The sequence below is a fragment of the Artemia sp. Qi Xiang Cuo genome, chromosome 4 (assembly GCF_049724085.1).
Source record: "Artemia sp. Qi Xiang Cuo chromosome 4, ASM4972408v1, whole genome shotgun sequence".
NCBI lineage: Eukaryota > Metazoa > Arthropoda > Branchiopoda > Anostraca > Artemiidae > Artemia > Artemia sp. Qi Xiang Cuo.
The window spans coordinates 89,301,335-89,324,335 of NC_142797.1; the positions used below are offsets into that span (position 1 = coordinate 89,301,335).

General features: G+C 33.9%; 1 protein-coding gene across 1 annotated transcript in view; it reads right to left on the bottom strand.

The window, feature by feature from the left end:
* Window positions 1-470: 470 nt before the first annotated feature.
* LOC148953608 (uncharacterized) overlaps window positions 471-23,001 on the bottom strand; it is a 72,406-nt gene continuing 49,875 nt past the window's right edge. The window contains exons 6-7 of the mRNA XM_089087753.1: window positions 18,843-18,983; window positions 471-1,503 (exon numbers count right to left, since the gene is read on the bottom strand). Coding sequence (XP_088943879.1) covers window positions 1,478-1,503; window positions 18,843-18,983 — 167 coding nt within the window. The 3' untranslated portion in view covers window positions 471-1,477. The remainder of the gene's footprint in view (window positions 1,504-18,842; window positions 18,984-23,001) is intronic.

Sequence of the window (23,001 nt, forward strand, 5' to 3'; positions counted from 1 at the left end):
CTTTTTTTCGATAATCAGGCAAATAACTTTTGACGGGCAGGACTAAACTTGATGAAACTTATATATTTGAAATCAGCATTAAAATCTGATTCTTTTGATGTATCTATTGGTGTCAAAGTTCCGTTTTTTAGGGTTTCGGTTACTATTGAGCCGAGTCACTCCTTACCTACAGTTCATTACCACGAACTGTTTGATATGGCTATCAGTGTCTTAAAAAAAACCACAAGATTAAAGGACGTAGAATAAAACAGAAATAAGCATTTTTAATTTAAAATAAATAATTAATAAATACATACAGTTTCATGTAAAAATCAATAAATACTAAACAAACAAGAAATAAATCACAAACCCATTAGACGGAGACACCAATAAGAAATCAGGTATAAAAATCTTAGCATAATCTCTCAACTTTACCTTTCTCATTGGGATGAATAATATCAGGCATAATGACGCTACTTTTCTCTCTGTAACACTTTTTTATTGTAGCAATACCCTGTTAAAAATTGTCTTAAACAGCAAGGGGTGTTGATTATGGCCTTCTTCGTACATGAGACAATCTTTTGTTAGTTTGACCACATAATAAAAATGAGAAACAGAGAAAAATTTTTAGCACAGAGAATGAAGCCAACGTACTGTTTCAAAAAGCTATTTCTCTTCCTAGGAATAGTAGAGTTGAACTAGTAAGCTCAGATTTTCATATTATGGAACAAGATAATATTTCTAACTTTAACAATCTTATGTAACTTTAACAATCAAATTAGTTAAGAAACATAAATGAAACTTGTAGAAACTTGTAGAGTGTAGAATCATTACACTCATTTCACAGTTTTCGATATCCAGGTTTATATAGCAATAAAATAAAACTGTTTTTTCAGAATGAAATTAATAATAAGCTTTTAAAAATTGAAAGAAAATAATTAAGCCTATGGTTAAAAATATATGAGATTGAACACAATTATTAATTACGGATAAAATTCAGCAAAGTTACTAATTGGAATATATTACATCTTATGCTGAGTTTTGTCGCATCTACACTGTTTATTTTTCCAAGATACCCAGGATCTAAATAGGACTACTTGAGGAAGGAATAAGATATATTCATAACTGAAACTAAGGATTGAACTAATGGAACTAAAAATGGCCGAATTACTAAATCTAAAAACGACACAGCTCAGAATGTAATAACCGAATGTTGCTCAGTTGAGTTCGTTTTAAGCAACACAAGAAATTATCTTGGGATCCTTGGGATCGGAATTTAAATAGTATTCTGTTTGGAATTGTGGATTCGAAATTGTGAAATAATGGCAATGCAGACACAAATTGTCATAAAAATCCCATCTATAACCAACTGAATTGAATACAATAAAGAATTTTGAGCTAGTATTCTATGGGTTCAAAATTAAGCTCGCTGTCATGATATTTGACTGGAAAGTCTAACTAAAATTCTCATTAACTATAAGAAAACAATGCCCCAAGTTCACTCTCCTCGTAAGACTTCTTTATCTGAAAAGAGAAATTAGTTCATATTAAACTCGGTAGATACATGAATAAATACGTAGCTATTCAATTGCAACAGCCTATTTATCGTCACTATGCGGTCCTTTTTTCTAATTAAATAAAAATACAAGTTTCTTCAACTGAAAGTAAAGAACAACAATAGAACTTAAAACTAACAGATATTATTACGTATATGAGGGGGTTAGCCCCCTAGTCAACACCTCGCTCTTCACGCTAAAGTTCGAATTTTGTTCCAATTCTTTAAGAATTAATTAAAAAAAACACGTTTTTTAAACTGAAAGTAAGGAGCGACGTTAAAACTTAAAACGAACAGAAATTATTCCGTATATGAAAGGGGCTGTCCCCTCCTCAACGCCTCGCTCTTTACGCAAAATTTTTTTATTGTTTAAAAACATAAGAGTTGTGAGAAAGTCAAACTTTAGCGTAAAGAGCGAGGCGTTCAGGAGGGGACAGCCCCTTTCATATACAGAATATTTTCTGTTCGTTTTAAGGTCAAATGAGCCCTCCCACGATATTCTAGGACCACTGGGTCGATACGATCACCCCTGAGAAAAAAACAAAAAAACAAAAAAACAAATAAACGCGCATCCGTGATCTTTCTTCTAGCAAAAAATGCAAAATTCCACATTTTGTAGATAGGTGCTTGAAACCTCTACAGTAGGGCTATCTTATACGCTGAATATGATGGTGTGATTTTCATTAAGGTTCTATAACTTTTAGGGGGTCTTTCCCCCTTATTTCGAAAATCAGCCAAATTTTCTAAGGCATATAACTTTTGATGGGTAGGACCAAACTTGATGAAACTTATACATTTGAAATCAGCATTAAAATCTGATTTTTTTTATGTATCTATTGGTATCAAAATTCCGTTTTTTAGAGTTTCGGTTACCATTGAGCCGGGTCGCTCATTACTTACAGTTCGTTACCATGAACTGTTTGATGAAACCGGAATCACAAAAACCATTTAGTTAGAATAAATAGCTCTTTTGAATATACTAAAATAACTTTAGTGTAAAGAGCGAGGTATTGACTAGGGGGCAAACCCCCTACTAGACGTAATAATTTCTGTTCGTTTCAGGTTTTAATATTGCTCCTTACTTTCAGTTGAAAAAAAATATTTTTTTCTATATTTAGCTTCCTATTATTCTTTAAAAAATAATGGGAAATCCGGCGCCCCCTTCATAGAAAATTCCCTTCCCCCATGAGAAATTCCTCCATGGAAAGACCCTCCCATGTAACCCCCTCTCCCCCCCCCCCCAGAAAAAAATCCCCCTGAAAACGTCTGTATACTCCCCAATAACCAATACTATATGTAAACAATGGGCAAAATTCATAACTTGCAGCCCTTCGCCAGGAACTGTGGGAGATTAAGTCATATTCAAAGACAGAGTTATTAGATTTTTAGACTATACTGAACAAATTGGCTATCTAAAATTTTGATAAAGTGACTTCGAGGAAAAAATGAGCGTGGCAGAGGGCCTAGTTGCCCTCCAGTTTCCTTGGCCACCTAAAAAGGGCACTAGAACTTTTAATTTCCATTCAAATGAGCCCTCTTTCGAGATCCTAAGACCACTGGGTCGAAGCGTTCACTTCTGGAGAAAAATTAAAATCAAATAAAATAAAATAAAAAAATAAACACGCTTCCGTGATCTTTCTTCTGGCAAAAAATAAAAAATTCCATATTTTTGCAGATAGGAGCTTGAAACCTCTACAGTAGGGTTCTCTGATACGCTGAATCTGATGGTGTGATTTTTATTAGGATTTTAAGACTTTTAGGGGGAGTTTCCCCATTTTTCAAAAATAAGGCAAGTTTTCTCAGGCTCGTAACTTTTGATCGATTATTGAGCCGGGTTGCTCCTTACTTAGAGTTACCATGACCTGTTTGATTAACTCCTAGACTAGGAGTAAAAAAGTTTATACAACGGCAGTACAGGTCCCTGAGGCAAAAAACTAGTTGTAAAAGCTATAAGAAAAAGTTTGTCTTATGCTGTAGGGTTGTTTTCCTTTATGAGTTTATAAATATACCGAGTTATATAACAAATCACGTGAGCTAAAAATGGAAAAAACAGTTGATTTCGATTAACTGAAGTTATCTTACGTACCAATAAGGCTGTCTGAGCGTCCTAGTTATTTTTATTACTTAAAAAAGCGTACTAGATCCTGTCATTTGCAATTGATGGTTCCTCCTAATATTTTTCTAAATTATCCATTTGATAAAACTAAGCCACAAACAGAATATAAGAGAAATAACACTTTTCCCAAAATCTACGCTATTGAGCAGCCTATGAAAGAGGGTTTACAGTGTAGATACTCAATATATTACATAATTTCTACACTCTTATCTCAGTCTTTCCTTATCGTGGGCTAAACGTCTCAAGATGACTTTCCCTTAATTTTGTGTCGTGTTACACTTTGGCACCAGCAAAATCACAAATTCTGCTTGTTAATTTTGAAATAGTGTCATTAAAGCTTAACCTAGGGAGTCTCGCTTTCTCTCTTGAGACCTTATTCGTAAGTTTTTCTAAGGTTCCAATTTTATATATCTAGATAATACTCTTATGCAACCTAAACTACTCTCTCTAGATACACATGCTGAGTAACAATAGATCACTCCAATCCTGAAGATTAATATTAAGCACCAAGCCGTTTATGGACATATCAAACGATTCATTTAAGTTCTAAAGCTTGTTCCTATGCAATTCTTAAGTCAAAAAAGGAAAGGTATTAAGATGAACTGACTGTAAAACTAAGGTTAGGTACCGACCCCCGAAAAATATTTGTTATATAATTCATTTTCAGTAAAGCCCCAATGACACAGTAGGTTTTGGACTTTTATAGTTAGGGAAGGATGTAGTACCCAAACTCTTGTTTGTAGTGATTTTTGTTCATTTTAAGGTTGGTTTACATGTTCAATTTAAGTGTTACTGGTTTTAAAATTTAGTTATGAATCTATATTAGTACCTGTTGTATGTTTGTTTGCTATGATTTTTGTTTAAATTTATTTTCGTTTTGTGTGCCATTTATACTTCAATAGTAAAATATTTTTGTTCGTTTTAAGCTTGATTTATATATTCAACGTTAGTTTTACTCGCTTTATTTATTTATTCATTTATATTATTACCTGTTATTTATGTTTTTTGCTAAGATTGATTATTTAATTTCTGATTGTTTTCAGTTTGAGTTATTGTACGTTTTATTTCTTCTAATCTTAAGTTTAATATTGACTTTATTCCTCTTTGAAAAGCTTGTTCAGAAAGTTTTTTTTTAATTAATCCTTTATACAATGAAATTTGTTATTGTAATTAAAGATGTGATTTGAAAATTTCTGTTCGTAAACTATTTTATAATTTAAAGAAATCCTAAAAGACTTGTATGAAATTTAGTTATTATGATATGAATTATATATTAAATATATATTATTAAATTATTAAATTGTAGTAAATATATATTAAATTATTAAAATATGAATTATATATGAAATATATGAAGTTATTTTATGACTTATATAAAAGACTGTCTTAAATGAAATTCGAAAAAAAATCGGCATTAAAGTCTGAAGTAATCGTAATAATTTCTATCCTATATCTGCTATAGCTACAGTTTTTGGTTTTATTGAAACCAAAAATATTTAATTAATGTTGCTTGAGATAAGTGGAGTATTTTTAGACTTAATGTAGGGTTTTTACACAAATGATCTTTGACAGAAATAAAACGATGTCATTCAACCGGAAAAATCTATATTTATGCATGGGATCTGAAGATTTGCTTCCAAATAAATTGTGTACTATCTAAAGTAGATCCCGTTGATGACCGTGTGTAACAGGGAACTGTTCCTCAGTCTGATTCGGTTTCTGGGGTTTATTAACGGTATTTCTAATTATGTCCCAAAATACTATTTCAGTTTAGTATTACCACTAAATATCCCCGGACCAAAACAGCACAACTATTCTTGGACGAGCAGGGCTATTAGCCTTGCGATAACCGGTGATTTATTTAAGACACCGATGAAACATTTTCTTGATACGTTACATTTTTTTTTGAGGAATGGCTCAAATGATTTAAATTTTATAATATAAGTCATTTATGCTTAGGTTCAGGAATTTACTACACGATACAAAATTTTATACAGGGTTTCTCCCATATACATACGGGTTTATACTGATGGAACCCTATCTTTTCACCCTATATTTTATTTCTCATTATATTTTTCGTTACACCTTCGTTAATTTTCCCGTATCGATAGGCCTATATATATACTGCATTGTTGTAGTTCTAGGCTTTAAGCTTATTGTTTCATTGTTCCGCCTGCAAGTGTTTTACACAACAACACTGTCTGGTTTAAGAGTGTTCAAGAGTGTAAATAAATGGATTCTTATAAGCAATTCTGATTTGTAATTCATTTTTATTGGTGTTTGTAAATGGGAACGACCCTTCTGGTTCTGATTATAATAATAGCCTTAATGAAAATGTTCAGATATATATTTTTTTTTACTTTGCCTGAGTAGTGTGATCTGAATTCTTTGTATTTTTTCTATTATATTCTTGTATCTTTACCATCCCTCGAAGGAGTTTTTGTTTCTTCAGGAGGCCATTTAACTCGTGTTTTCGTGTTATTAATAAAAAAAAAGAAAAAGTAGTTTTTCAGAGACTATCAGAGGATACCTTGCACTTATTACCGAGAATTACGAATGCCTTCTAAGATTCAATATCAAAACAACTAGAAATAACTATTAGAGAACGAATGAAGCCCAAATCGAATAGAATTCAAACATACAGCCATAGGAAAAACATACAACAAGTAATTATATAAATGAATAAATAGATCTTATAGCGAGTAATATAAGATTGAATATGAAAATCAAGCTTAAGACGAAAAAAAATATTTTCCTACTGAAGTACAAATGAAACTTAAAACGAACAGAAAGTAAATAAACAATCAATGCAAACAAACATACAATAGATATTAATGTAAATTAATAAATATATCTTAAAACGAGTGGAACTTAATTTGAATATGCAAATCAAGCTTGAAACGGACAAAAATCACTACAAACACATTTATAGTCGCAACTGAGGAAGAAATCGCTAAGACAAAAGAATCAATGATGAGCGTGATTACTAAGCAAGTTCAAGATAAATGCGGAAACGACCGAACTCTGAAAACTTCTGTTGAGACTATCGTGAGGGAAATATACTCGTAAAGTGTCGCTTGAGTTTAATCCGAAGCTAGAGCAATTGTTGGTATCAGTAAAGAATATCAAAGGACTGATTGAAAATTTAGAGAACCGAATTGTAAAATTAGAAGTGAAAATTGATGATTATGAGCAAGAAAAATAGCTTGGAACTCTAGTTTTTGACGGTATTAAGCAGCAGCCGGGTGTTGACTTGAAGTTGACCCTTCTGAACATAGCCCCGCAAAAGCTGGGGCTTTCCGGTAACTCTGATTGTGATTTTGCTATGGTTTACAGGTCGAAATTGAATAATCCAGGGTCGGCAAACGATAAAGTTGCACCAGTGTTCGCGAGATTTTCTATTAAAGTAAAGTGTTTGCGAGTAAATCAAAATTGGCTGGTTCGAAAATCTTTTTGTCTGAGTCTCTAACCAAGCGCCGTCGTGATATCCTGAGTGCCGCGAGAGACAAGTTTGGCGTGAAAAATGTATGGTCAGATAGTGGCCAGGTTCTCGCAATGCTTCCGGGTTAGCGAGCTGCTCGTCGAATAAACTCGCTTTCAGATTGCGTTTAGTTTGTATTTCCCGATCTAATAATTTAAATATAATGGCATTATGTGAAACATTTTTGGGTCATGATACCCTTCTCTCGTCCTTTAACTTTCCAGGTTATGAACTGATTGCTCGAAGTCGATTATCAATGGGACGTAAAGGCCTGGCTTTCATTGTCCGACAGGATTTGAATTGGAAAATTAGAAAGGATTTGGACATTTGGAAGGAGGGTAAGATAGAAACCTTTAGTATAGAAATTCAGTTTGAAAATCGAGCTTGTATTTTTAATGTTGTATATAAGCCACCAAGTGCATCATTTGAAGAGTTTGCTGAAGGATTTGAATGTCTTGCGGCAAAGGTGAATAGATTTAGTCAAGAGTTTATATGTATGGGAGACTTTAATTTTGATTTGTTAAATATGCGTGGACCAAATTTGGATTTTTTGAGCCTGATGATATCAAATTATTTATACCCGACCGTGAGCATTCCAACAAGAATCACGGATCATTCGAAAACGCTCATCGATAATGTGTTTGTGGCTTCGGAGAGACTAAATAAAGCATGCTGCTCTGTGGTTTTAAGTCCAGCCTCCGACCATTTTCCGTTTGTTTTGCATTTGAATTCTGAAGTGAAGAAAAATAGTAGAAAGAATAAAATACCAATGCGTGAACTGAAGCCAGTTAATCTGAAAAAATTTGAAGAACAAATTAGTGTTATTAACTGGGAAACAGTAGTGAATGAAGATCATCCGTCGAAAGCATTTGAAAAGTTTAACCAAATAGTGTCGAATATTTATGATAGCACGTGTCCGCTTAAAGAAACAAACCCCAGAAAGAATAAACCGAGAAAACCATGGTGTGATGATGAGCTGCTTAATCTGTTTAATATGAGAAATCAGGCTTTTGAGGAGCATCTGAATCATCCACAGAATAATGAGCTCCTTGTGATTTATAAAGAGCTAAGGAATAGGGCAATTACCCTAAGAAGGAAAAAAAAGAAGGCATATTTTACAAATGTATTTGAAGAAAGTAAAGGTAACCCCAGAGCAACATGGCAAGTTGTGAATGATCTTTTAAAAGGTCCTATGAAGTCATCGGAGCCAAAAATTGTGCTAAATAATAGGACATTGGAAGAAACTGAGGAAATCTGCAACGCATTTGGACAATATTGCTCTGAAATTGGCTGCAAGATTCAAGAAGAAGCAAGGAACTCCCATGTTTTCGAATCAAGCAGTTTTGTGGATAAGTGAGGAAGAAGTTTCATAATTATTCTCCAGCCTTGTACTGAAGAGGAGGTACGCAAAATTGTTAGCATGATTAAGTCAAACAGTGCAGGAGTTGATGGAATGAGCCTTAGAACGCTCTAGTCGGTTCTTGTTTATTTGCTTCCTGTCTTCCTATACCGTGTTAATATTTCTATGGAAAAGGGGGTATTTCTAAGTGCACTTAAAATAGCTTAAGTTATATCGTTGCACAAAGGTGGAGTCAAAACTAAAATATTTATTTCGAGACAAATATCAATTTTCCCGACTTATTCAAAAATTTATGAAAAGATTGTTTATCATCGGCATTACGAGTATCTGATGAAAATCGGTGTTTTCCACGATGGTCAATTTAGCCTCCGGAAAGGAAATTTGACGACGCAGATAGTCCAGCATCTTCTGGAAAATATTAACTCAGCACTTGAGAATGGCGAGCAGTGCATGGGCGTTTTTATTGATTTTAGAAAGGCTTTCGACACTGTTGATTTTAAGATTTTATTGGAAAGGCTGTATTATTTAGGCATAAAGGGTAGCGTTTTTAAATTGGTTTGAATCGTATTTAAGTGAAAGGAAGCTACGAGTGACTTTGAGTAACAAATCTTCTCAGCCATTTCCCATAAAGTGTGGTGTTCCACAGGGCTCAGTTCTTGGTCCTCTCCTGTACCTGATATTCGTAGACACAATGAGATTCTATATTCCCGGAGCTTCAGTTACTTCGTTTGCTGACCTCACGGCTTTAGTGATTGCAGCAAAGTCACTGCAAGAGTTCTTGTTCAAGGCGAATAAGGCGCTTGATGGCCTACCGTACATGAATTTGTTTGTGCTAGCCTACTTAGCGTCAATGCATCAAAAACTAATTTCATGATGTTTAAGAGGACTGGTTCTGCTCCCACTCTCCCTGGTGTCATTATTTACAATGACCTACCCCTCTCACAGGTCGAAGAGATCCGATGTCTCGGATTTATCCTGGATCGAAACTTGAGGTTGAGAAAACACTGCGACATCATAGCATGTAAGCTTGCACAAGGCTTTGGGGTTCTGAACTATTTTCAAAATTTTTCATCTTTGAAAATTCTGCTTTTATTGTGTTCTTCATTAATAGCGCCTTATATAAATTATGGTTGTTTGATTTGGGCGAGTAATTGTAGTTGCAATTTTAGAAGAGTTCAAGTTCTGCAGAATAAGGCTATAAGGTTGATTGGAAGGTATGATCGTGGTATTGATAGCACTGAATCACTTCTTAGAAAGTTTAAAATTTTAAAGGTTGGTGAAATAAGGGATTATCAAATTGGAGTATTTGTATTTCAGTGTCTGAATGGTTTTTATGAATAGTTTTAAGCCTAATTCTTTTTATCACGATTATTCGACTAGGAGTGCGGATAGTCTTGCATCTGAGCCACGGAACACAACGAGAGCGAGTCAAGTGACCAGACAAATGGGCCCGTCAGTTTGGAATTCGTTCCCAGATTCTGTTCGTCAAGCTGAAAGTGTGCCGCAACTTACAATACGTATTAAAAATCATTTCTTTTCAGGAATTTGGTAGTGTTAAAGGTTCGAGAGAAGTTTTTTTTTTTTTTTTTTTTTTAGATATTTTATTTATTTTTTTTTTATTTTGTGCCATTATATATTTATCATTAATTTCAGTTATTATTATTGTTATCCCCTTTTTTCATTTTATTTGGTGTGTTGAATTGGCATGCATGATATCCAACCGGTCGTTTTTTTAAAAATCTTCTTGGTTTAGTTAGACTTTTTGTCAAAATGAGTTTTTTTTTTGTTAAAAAAAAAGTATGAACCTGAACCTGAAAAACAAGAGTTTGGGAATGACCCCCAACTCTCACTGTAAAAGTCTAAAATCTACTGCGTCTTTGGCACTTTACTAAAAACCAATTTTATGACAAATATTTTCTTTTGTACTTAATATTGAAAATAAACATTAAAATTATAGTAACATTTTGAACTGATGAGCTTTCAGCAATTAACATCATTATAAATCAAATATTCAGTTTAATTTATTCCTAACTGTAAATAAAAACCAAAAGCCTACTGCGTTTATTGGCGCTTAACTGAAAACCGATTATATTACAAATATTTTCTTTTCCAGTTCTTACAGCATTGAAAATAAAAATACAATTAAAATGAAATAAATTCTTGAACTGATGGATCTTTCAACAATTAATATCATTATACATCAAATATTCAATTTGATGCTGTTTATACTTTCCACGACTATTCAACACGTATATAGTTTTCAGTAAAGCGCCAATAACGCAGTAGGTTTTAGACTTTTAAAGTGAGAGAAGGAGCTCATAACCAAACTCTTGTTTGTGGTGATTTTTGTTCGTTTCAAGCTTGATTTGCATATTCAATTTAAGTTTCACTCGTTTTAAGTTTTATTTATTAATTTACATTAATATCTATTTTATGTTTGTTTGCATTGATTGTTTATTTAATTTCTGTTCGTTTTAAGTTTCATTTGTACTTCAATAGGAAAATATTTTTTTCGTCTTAGGCATGATTTTCATATTCAATCTAAGCATTACTTATTTTAAGATCCATTTATGCATTTATATTATTACTTTTTGTATGTTTTTGCTATGATTGTTTATTTCATTTTTGTTCGTTTTGGCTTTCATTTGTTCTTTAATAGTAATTTCTGGTCGTTTTGAGTTTGAATTAAATAAAACAGGTTTTTTTAAATGAAAGTAATGAACGACGTTAAAACTTAAAACGAACAGAAATTATTCCCATGTATGAAAGGGAATGTCCCCTCCTCACCGCCTCGCTCTTTACGCTAAAGTTTTTTATTGTTTGAAAAAATAGAGTTGTGAGAAAGTCAAACTTTAGCGTAAAGAGCGAGGTGTTGAGGAGTCGACAGCTCTTTTCATATACGGAATAATTTCTGTTCGTTTTAAGTTTTAACGTCGTTCCTTATTTTCAGTTAAAAAAACCTGTTTTTTTTAATTTAATTTTTGAGTGTTTTCGAATTAATGCAGGTTTTGATTTTGGCTCACTGCACATGAATAATTAAAAAAAAAAATTGCATATTAATTGTACTTTTATTTGGTTAAATGGCTTTCTCGAAACTTGTTTAATTTTATTTACGAACGTTTTTATTAGTAATAAATATACGTAACTTACGAATTAACTTACGCAACGAACTTCTATATTCATAGATTTTTAATACGTATATTAGGGGGTTCGCCCCCTAGTCAATACCTTGCTCTTTAAGCTAAAGTTAGAATTTTGTTCCAATTCTTTAAAATGACCGCTTAATCACAAAGGCCGTTAATTAGAATAAATAGCTCTTATGAAAGTACTAAAAAGTATTTGGCTTAAATGGTGTGATATTGACTAGGGGGTGAACCCAATCATATACGTAATATATTCTGTTCATTTTAAGTTTTGATGTTGCTCCTTACTTTCAGTTGAAAAACTTTTTTTTTTTATTTAATTTCTGATATTTTTCTTTAATAATGCTGAGAAATCCGGCACCCCCTTCATAGCAATGTACCTTCCCCCATCCCCTGAAAACGTCTGTATATTTCCCAATAACCAATACTATATGTTAACCTTGGGTAAAGTTCATAACTTTCAGCCCTCCCCCCGGGGACTTCGAGAGATAAAGTCATCCTAAAAGACATAGCTATCATATTTTCGACCGTGCTGAACAAAATGGCTATCTCAAAATTTTGATCGGGTGACTTTGGGAAAAAATGAGCATAGGAGGGGGCCTTGTTGCCCTCCATTTTTTGGTCACTTAAAAAGGGCACTAGAACTTTTAATTTCCGTTCCAATGAGGCCTTCCACAATATTCTAGGACCACTGGGTTGATACGATCACCCCTGGAAAAAAAAAAAAAAATAAAAATAAAATAAAATAAACACGCATCCGTGATCTTTCTTCTGGCAAAAAATGCAAAATTCCACATTTTTGTAGATAGGTGCTTGAAACCTGCTCAGTAAGGTTCTCTGCTACACTGAATATGATGGTGTGATTTTCTTTAAGGTTCTATAGCTTTTAGGTGGTCTTTCCCCCTTTTTTCTAAAATCAGCCAAATATTCTCAGGCAGATAACTTTTGATGGGTAAGACCGAACTTGATAAAAATTAAATATTTTAAAGCAGCATTAAAATCTGATTCTTTTGATGTATCTATTTTTTTTTTTTAAGTTCATATAAGTTTATTAATCCACATTCATAAACAAATAAATAAATTAAACAACACTTTCACGCTGGAGAAAACCTACGAAGGTTTGTGATCGCGCGAAACTCCACATAACTACTTTTTTTAAGTTCATATAAGTTTATTAATCCACATTCATAAACAAATAAATAAATTAAACAACACTTTCACGCTGGAGAAAACCTACGAAGGTTTGTGATCGCGCGAAACTCCACATAACTACTTACCTATTAACTCAACTATTTACATAAACCTCAACTATTTGATTAAAACTATATAAATAAACCAAAAATAGATAAACTATATTCTATATATATTTATACTGGCACTGGCACTGGCACTTACAACACATTTTTTGAATAACATTATCAACAAACGTAGAAATGGTAAGAACGTATGACGTTTTATTAAGCCACTATTGTGACTTGAGCAGCGTCACACAATCTTTTATAATAAACCAAAACTCATTCACTCTTTCTACTCTTTTCATACCATTCAATACAAATTAACTCAATTTAACTTTTTTTTAAAATTTTGTTTTACAACTTAATTACAATTTAACATTACAAAAAAAAAAAAAAAAAAAAAAAAAAAAAAAAAAAAATCTTTTTTTTTAATTCCCACCCAACAAAAACTTTTTTAATCTAATTTTAAACTGAAACTGGTTTTCTGACTCCCTAATGCTCTCCGGGAAACCATTCCACAAACTAACTGCATAATTTCTAATTGCAAAACTAGATCGACTCGTACTCCTTACTTCTGAGACTAAGCTTCCACGACCTCTAGTCCTATGATGATGATAATCAGAATTAAACTTAAAAAAATCTCTAAAATATTCTGGAGATAATCTATTAAGCACTTGGTAAGTAAACACTCCCGCCTGAGGGTCCCTGATCTGATGAATATTTAAAATTTTAAAACTAATAAAAGAATCACGCGTATGCTCATACTGAACAAACTAACCCAGTACTCGAAGTGCCTTATTCTGAAGAATCTGCAGTCTTTTGATATTTGAAGAAAAATTAGATGCATAAATACAGCAACCATAAACAATAAAAGGATGAAAAACAGTATGATATATATTTCTTAAAACACTTAAGGGTAACACGTGTTTCAAACGCCGCATCACTCCAAGAACTCGTGCAAGTTTAAAAGAAATCATATTTGTGTGTTTCTCAAATTATTATCAACATAAAATCCTAAATATTTATTTTCAAAAACCTGTGAAAGCGACAAATTTCCAAATTCTACGGAAGCACTATTAACAATTTTTGCTACCCAACTAAAAATCATATAATTTGTCTTAGAAGTATTAACAGCAAGGTAACTCAAGGAGGTAAACACCAAAAGGTTTTCCAGCGTTCGGTTTGCTTTATCTACAAGTTCTTCCAGTGACTGTGCAGAAATCGTCAAAGCAGTATCATCTGCAAATGCTGTAACAGTTGCTTCAGGCATGTAGAACCTCAGAGTGTCTATGTATACGAGAAAGAGTAATGGACCAAGGACTGAGCCCTGAGGAACTCCACATTTTAAAGGATAGACTCCGCTAACGATGTCATCTATCATTACTTTAGTTGACCTTCCATACAAGTATGATTTAAACCAATCCAAGCAAACATCTTTTATCCCCAGACTAGATAGGCGACACAGCAGCAACTCAAAATCCACAGTGTCGAAAGCTTTTTTGAAGTCAACAAAGATCGTTAAAAGACTAAGACCTTTTTCTAGATCTCCATTGATTATATCCAGAAGATGGTGAACAGCATGGCTAGTAGAATGTTTACTGCGGAATCCAAATTGGCTGTCACACAATATTTCTAGTTTATCCAAATATTCATAAAGTCTCCTGTGAATTATCTTTTCATAGATTTTAGAAAAAATAGGTAATAACGAAATCGGTCGCCAATTCGATAGTTCTTGTTTCTTCCCCCTTTATACAATGGTATTACCTTTGCGAGTTTAAGACCACTAGGGAATTCGCCGGTCTGGAGTGATAGATTTATTAAGTCAGTTAGACAAGGTAATATATAAACTAGGATAGCATTTACAGCTCTAAGATTAAGTCCATCTATTCCGGCCGAGTTGGACTTCAGTCCATTCACTGTGCTCTCGATCTCCTTTGTTGTGCACTTCTCGAACGAAAAAATGTGCCCTTCGCCTCGATTATCAATAAAGGACTTTACCAGATGTCTTCTAGACTTTTTAGCTACGTCTTCCTTAATACTCGCGCCTATGTTCGTGAAAGTGTATTGGTATCAAAATTCCGTTTTTTAGAGTTTCGGTTACCATTGAGCCTGGTCGCTCCTTACCTACAGTTCGTTACCACGAACTGTTTAATTTTAAAAGGTATTTGTATCTGCTAAGCTTAATTTTTAAAATGGCCTTTACTTTTCTTTGAATTTTTTTTTTTTTTTTTTTTTTTAAATTAATTTCTGTTGGTTTTTAATTACAAAAAATTTCAAGTTTTTAAAAATTTCTTATTTCAAAATCAAACTTAAAAAAAATCAAATATTCATCAAAGTATCAAAATTGATATCAAAAGAACAATATCAAAGTGGGAAAATGGGTTGAGCCCCCTTTGAAGTTTATACGACGACCCCTTCTATATGAAGTGCCTCTAGGAAAAAAATAAATGGAGTGTGGAGGAAGGCTAGCTATCCTCCGATCACTTCTGACTCTTAAAAAGCGAATTACAACTTTCAAATTCCAATCAAATGACCCCTCTAGGAAGTTTATACGAGCATCCCTTCCATAACAACCATATATGCCCCCAGGGCATAACTTACAACGCCTACCCCTGGGCCCTGGGGGGGGGGGCTGTGTCGACCCCAGTGTTTTTGTTATCAGAACTTTGAACTATTTTTAACAAAATATCTATCTCAAAATTTTTATCTGATGCATTTAGGGCGTGGAGGAGGGGGGGGGGGCTAGTTGCCCTCCAATCTCTTTTGACTCTTAAAAAGTGAACTAGAAACTTCAATTTTGAATCAAATGAGCCATCTCCGAAGTTAATACGAGCATCCCTTCCATGAGAACTATATATGCCCCTATAGTATTACTCATAACGCCTGCCTCCGGGCTCTGGCGGGTTCCGTTGACACAGGAATTTTTCTTATCGGATCTTTGAACTATTTTTAATGAAATTCATCATTAATGAATTTTTAATGATGGTCCCAGGGAAAAAAGGTGTGTGGGGGGGGGGCTAGTTGCCCTCAGATATATTTTGAATCTTAAAAATTGAAATAGAACTTTCAATTTCCAATCAAATGAGCCCCCTCTGAAGTTTATACGAAAATCCCTTTCATAAGAACCATATACTCCCCGAGGATAACACTTACAACGCCTATCCCCCGGGCTCTGGGGGGAGTTTTTGTTATCTAATTTTTGAATAATTTCCAAAACACTGGCTATCTCAAAATTTGTAGCGGACGGGTTTGGGGAAAAATAGCGGGGGGGGGGGCAAGTTTAACTCTCTTGACTCTTAAAAAGTGAACTAGAACTTTCAATTTCCAATCAAATGAGCCCTCTCTGAAGTTTATACGAGCATCCCTTTCATAATATCCCCTAAGTTAGCCCTTAGGGCATAACTTAGAACACCTTCCCCTGTGGCCTGGGGGGTTCTATTGACACCGGATTTTTTCTTATCCGACCTTTGAACTATTTTTAACAAAATTTCTATCTCAAAATTTTCACCCGCTTGGAATTGAAAAAGAAGGCGTGGGGGGGGGGCTAGTGGCCTTCGGATCTCTTTTGACTATTAAAAAGTGAGCTCGAACTTTCAATATTCAGTCAAATGAGCACTCTCTGAAGTTTATACGAGCATCCCTTTCATGCGAACAATATATGCCCCAGGGCATAACTTACAACGCCTGCCTCCGGGCCCTGGGGGGATGTGGACGACACCAATGTTTTTGTTATCTGACGTTTGAGAAATTTTTAACTTAATAGCTATTTCAAAATTTTTATCGGATAAATTTGGGGGGAAAGGGGCGTGGGAGGGGGGCTAGATGCCCTCCAATCTCTTTTGAATTTAAGAAACCGAACTAGAACTTTCAATTTCCAATCAAATGAGCCATCTCTGAATTTTTTACAAGCATCACTTCAATAAGAATCATATATTTCCCCAGGGCATAAAAGGGTGAGGAAAAAAGGCGTTGAGGGGGGAAGGCTAGGTGCCCACCAATCTCTTTTGACTCTTGAAAAGTGAACTGGAACTTCCAATTTCCTATCTTATAAGCCCTCTCTGATCTCAATACGAGTATGCCCTCCATAAAAACCATACATCCTCTCAGGGCATAACTTGCAACGCCTTCCCCTGGGCCCTGGGGGGCTGCGTCGACACCGAAATTTTTGTTATATGATCTTTGAACTATTTTTAACAAAATAGCTATCTTAAATTTTTTATTGGATGCACTTGTTAAAAAAGGGTTAGGAGGGGGGAAGCTGGTTACCCTCCAATATCTTTTGACGCTTAAAAAGTGAACTAGAACTTTCAATTTCCAATCAAATAAGCCCTCTCTGAAGTTTATACGACCATTCCTTCCATAAGAACCCTATATGCCCGCAGGGCATAACTTATAACCCTTGCCCTGAAGACTGTGACGAGTGCCCTGCTCAAACATAATTTCCAAAACTTTCAACTACGTTGAACAAAATGGCTATATCAAAATTTTGATTGGATGTGTTTGGGGAAATGGTGGGCGTAGAAGGGGTGTCAGTTGCCTTAGAATCACTTTCGACTATAAACAGGGAACTAGCCATTTAAATTCCCAATCGAATGAGCCCTTTCTGAAGTTTCTACGACAACGTTGGCTATAAAAAACCTTATATGCCCCCAGGGCATTATTTACAACCCTTGCCCTGAGGGCTGTGGGAGAGTTTTCATCCTCAAAGACCTAATTTCCAGAACTTAAAACTACGTTTAATAAAATGGCTATCACAAAATTTTTATTGGATGTGTTTGGGGAAAAGGTGGACGTGAGAGGGGGGTTAGTTGCCCTCCAATACCTTTCGACTATTAAAAAGGGCACTAGCCCATTGAATTTACACTTTTATGAAGTTTCTACGACAACACCTTCTATAAAAACCTTATGTGCCCCTAGGGCATAACTTAAAGCCCTTGCCATGAGGGTTGTGGGGGAGTGTCCTCCTCAGAAACATATTTTCTATCTGGAAATCAACTACGCTGAACAAAATGGCTATCTCAAAATGTTGATTAGATGTGTTTGGGGGAATGATGAACGTGGTTGGGGGCTAGTTGCCCTCCAATCACTTTCGACTATTAAAAAGGGCACTAGCCCTTTGAATTTCCGATCGAATGAACCCTTTTTGAATGAGTCCTTTTTGAAGTCCTTTATGTTTCTACGACAATGCCTTCTATAACAACCTTATATGCCCCCAGGGCAAAACTTAAAACCCTTGCTCTGAGGGTTGTGGGGTAGTATCATCCTCAAAAGCATATTTTCTATCTGGAATTGACTACGCTGAACAAAATGGCTATCTCAAATTTTGGTTGGATGTGTTTGGGAGAATGATGGGTGTGGGGGGGGGGCTAGTTGCCCTCCAATCGCTTTCGACTATTAAAAAGGGTACTAGAACTCTTGATTTCCAATCGAATGAGCCCCCTTTGAAGTTTCTACGGCGACCCCTTCCATATGAATCGCCTCGGGGAAAAACTAAATAAATAATATATAAATAATAAAACATAGGATTCGTATGGCCTTTACTATAGGCAACGCTATAGCGTTGCCTCTGATTTGGTACATTATATATTTCTTTCTTTCAGTCGTTCTGTCTACTTCCCCCCCCCACCCCTCTCTCTGTTTCTGTTCTCTCATCTTTCTGTCTCCTATTGTAAAGTACATTATGTATTTTAAATTGTGTAAAATAAAAAAAAAAATAAAATGTGAATATGTCTTAACTGACAATGCTTGCTTGTAATTAGTCCAAGCAAGACAAAAGAGCTGTTGGAGCTATTATTGCATCACCAGAATCCAGACGCACTTCATTCTTCATGAGGAGAGTTTTTAATTTATTATATATTAGTTATATTTACTTCTTCTCGTAAATTTTGTTTTTACTGAAGGTAGGTTTTTCTGCTAGCTTCTCAGACCTTTAAAACGTTTCTTGTTAAACACTGAAAAAGCAGAGCAGCTTACCAATGCAACTGCCTCTCCCAAACTCATATCCTGGTGAGCAATCACAGATATATTTCATAAACCGGCCATCATGATTTATACATTCACTTTCTAAATCGCCATATAAAGCGCAAGGATTCCTATCCTTACATTCGTTTACATCTGAAACAAAGTAAAATTATTTCGATTTCTATTTGTTGTTGTTTAAAATTATAATTTCAAGTAAAAAACTAAATAAAATGTAATAATCAAAAATGTATAAATGTAAAAATAAATACATGTTAAAAAACAAATAAACTTAAAATTCAAAATGTTAATGCTAAATAAATTTTAGAAAGTACACGTTTTAATTCAATATCTAACTCTGAATGAACATGCTTTTTTCCCATTACTGAGGGTATTCAGATAATCGGATAGTATTGTTCACGGTTATTCGGATAATCCGCTTTTTTGGGCTAAGGAGGCATAACAAAATCCAGGGACACACCCACAAAGATGGTTTTACAGGAAATTCTGCCCTCCACTTACTGACGATTTTAACATGAGCTTTTTCGTAATTGCCCAGATTTTGAACAGAAAAATAAAAATTGTATTGATGACCTTATCTTTCCAGTGTATTAAATGAATAAAAAAACTTTTTTTTTACTTTAAAGTAAAAAGTTGAATTAAAATATAACCAAACAGAAATTATTATAATATGAAAGGGGCTGACCCTTCTCAACCCCTCGCTATTTACACTATTTTTTTTAGAAATTCAGAAATACTTCTTGTTCCAACTCAGTATCTTTTGTGTTTAAGCAGTCGTTATTGATGAATTAGGACAAAAAGTCAAATCTAAGTATAGCTTTGGGGAGAGAGGAGGGGGCAGGCCGCTTCAAATGTACAACGAAGTTATTTGCGTTTTGAGTTTAATATCGCTTACACTTTCATATGAAAGAACTTTTTTCTATATTTGATTTTTGTTCATGTTTAATAGCATATCTAAGGTTAATCTAAATGCAAGGATGGCTACAACTTCTTTAAACCTGACTTTTCAAATTTAAATTTAAATTTTCCATAGATATTCTTCGAAAAAGAGATAATTTAGTGTATTTGTTATTTTATTCAAAATAAAGTGTACTTCCAATAAAAAACCACAAATAAAACAAATAAAAAACATGAGGAAGATTTATCACTATCAGGCCTGGTACTGAATATTATATATAAGAAAATAGAAAAATCTCTCATTTTGAATAATGTGCTTTTTAAGGCTATCATAAACAGTTCACACAGTTCGGAAATTCGAACAAATCTTTTTAATAGGGATGTTCCTTGTGGATAGAAGTTTGTAATTGGGCTATTCCCCACTCCCAGGAAACAAAAAGACTGTAATCAATGTATATAAATAGAAAAATTAGATATATTTCCATCGAAATCTTGATGGAAACAGAGTTCCTGGTAGCATTTGAACACCCCCTCCTAGAGATAATTCTTAGTAGCACTCATGGTTCCCCCTCCCCTCCTTTCTGAATCTGTACAGGCATTCACATGAATGTATTCTTTTATATTACATTGAAAAAGATTGTCTGCAATAAGAGGTGTGCTTCACTCCCCAGCACTTATGGTCTATTACAGGCGCGGTTCCAAAAATACTCTCGCTAATCAAGGAGGACAACAGGTTAATTTCTACATCCTCCCCATTGAAAAATATATTTTTTCAATACTTATCTGAATGCTTACCGAAAGGTAAAAAATTTGGGCATAAAAGAAGACTTTTTTGAGGGTTCAAGCATATTGCCCAGCCTTCTCACAGACCCTCCTCCATAATGACTTATGCATAATTATTCAACACTGTAAATGTTTTTCTCAAACCTCACAGGAATAAACATGGGTATTTTTTAGTTAAGTGAAATAAATAAATAAATCAATTTAAAATAAATCAATTAAAAAGCACATTTTCTACAAAAGTAGTTGTTCAAAGGAAAGTAAAGTATATTAAACGAAAGACGAGCTAAAAAAAGAGTCAAATTAGTAGTTTCAATCTTAAAACTAATAAAAGTCACTATCAAATAATGAGGCCCAAACCGAAAAAATACCCCAGGATGTTTTTATTTGTCATAACACAAACAAAATATGTAAGCAAGTAACCGTTATAACCACGATTGCTGAAATGAACCTATATGCAGATTTATGTTTTATATATAATGATATTAGTTCCTGGAAGTTTTTAAATTTATTAGCTTGATAAAAGAGAAACAAATTTAATATATATTTTGTTTCTAGTGAAGTGCATGCGACACTATGGTCTTGACAGCTTAGGGGGGGGGGGGTGTTTGTGGTAATTTCTATTCATATTAAGGTTGATTTAAGCTTGATTATTAATTGTAATTTTGGTTCCTTTTGGGCCTTATTTGCCTATTTACAATACTTTCTGTTCGTTTAGGCTTGATTTTTTTGCTTCATTTCTGTTGTATTAGTTGTAGTAGTAGTATTAGTAGTAGTATCAGTAGTAGTAGTAGCAGTAAGAGTAATAGTAATAGTATTAGTAGTAGTAATAGTAGTAGTAGCAGTAGTATTAGCATGCATGGAGTGTCTTTTAGTTAGTCAAACATCCTTTTAAAAAATGTAATGAAAGTTTCAACTCAACAGCCCAAGCCTTTACCGAGATATTGCTGATACGTCCTTTTGACGATCTGCATGCACATAGTTTGTTTGATTTAGTTCAACATCCCCCTCAATATTCCCTGAAAGTTTTAACTTAATATGATTAATCTTTTTGGACACCTAGAATCAAACGTGCCCACATGTTCTACAAACAACGTCTATATACAAAACAATGGACAAGGTGCAGAATGTATAGCCCCCAGATTATCCCCAGAGGCATAATCCTTGCATCTTTTAATTATTTTGAACACAATGGCTATCTCAACATATATATATTAGTTGTCTCTGGGGGGAGGGCAGTAAAAGATCCATCGGAGGGGAGCTGTTGCCAACCAACCAATTTTGATTCTTGGAATAATACGAGAACTTTCAATTATCAATCAAACGAGCCCTCCCCCAAAGCTTCTGTGACAGTTCAATCCACACGAAGTTGCCTGGGGGGAAAATAATATATTGAAACCTTTTCGCTCTTTACTTAGATTAATTAAAAAAAAAAATTTCCGAAAAATAAGTTTTTCAGAGAAAAGTAAAGGCCATTTTAAACTTAAGCTTAGCAGATACAAATACCTGTTAAAATTAAAACTCAAAACGACCAGAAATTACTATTAAAGAATAAATGAAACCTAAAACAAACAGAAATTAAATAAATAATCATAGCAAAAACGTAAAACAAGTAATAATATAAGTTAATAAATAGATCTTAAAGCGAGTAATCCTTAGATTGAATATGAAAATCAAGCTTAAACGAAAACAAATATTTTGCTATTAAAGTATAAATGAAACTTAAAACGAACAGAAATTAAATAACAATCAATGCAAACAAACATACAATATATATTAATGTAAATGAATAAATAAATCTTCAAACGAGTTAAACTTAAATTTAATATGCAAATCAAGTTTGAATCGAATAAAAATAACTACAAACAAGAGTTTGGGTATCGCCTCACTGCAGAAGCCTAAAACCTACTGCGTCATTGGCGCTTTACTGAAAACAATTCTATTAAGATCTTAGGGAATAAATATCAGCATATGTATATTAAATTGACAAAGCCCATTTTTTTTCAGTAAACTCATTTGAATTTTTTTTTCAGTGAAGTAAAAATTATATTCTGGCTTTTAGCAAGCACAGGGGTTTTGAACCCTACTTATACTAATTTATTCTCGTTATGAGTATGACTCAAATATTTATTATAATTTTTGTTCATTTTGGGTTTCATTTATTTATTGATAATGATTTGGGGTAATTGTATGCTTGGTAGATTATATGATAGTCCGGACGCCAGGTGTTGGAAGTGTGAATCATACCACGACGGAATGGGGCTGCTTCGAGAATTAGCCTACCCTCCACCCCCTAAATTGACCATGTGGATTCAAAAATACCAATGGCACTTGCTTGCGAGTGGTGGAACACTCCGAAACTTGACATTTTATTATATTTTGGAGTTTCATGCAAGAAAATGCATGTTCCACAAAGTTTGAGGTGCAGTTTTCCGCTCAAATAGAAATGCCTAGAAGCCATAGAATATTTTCATAA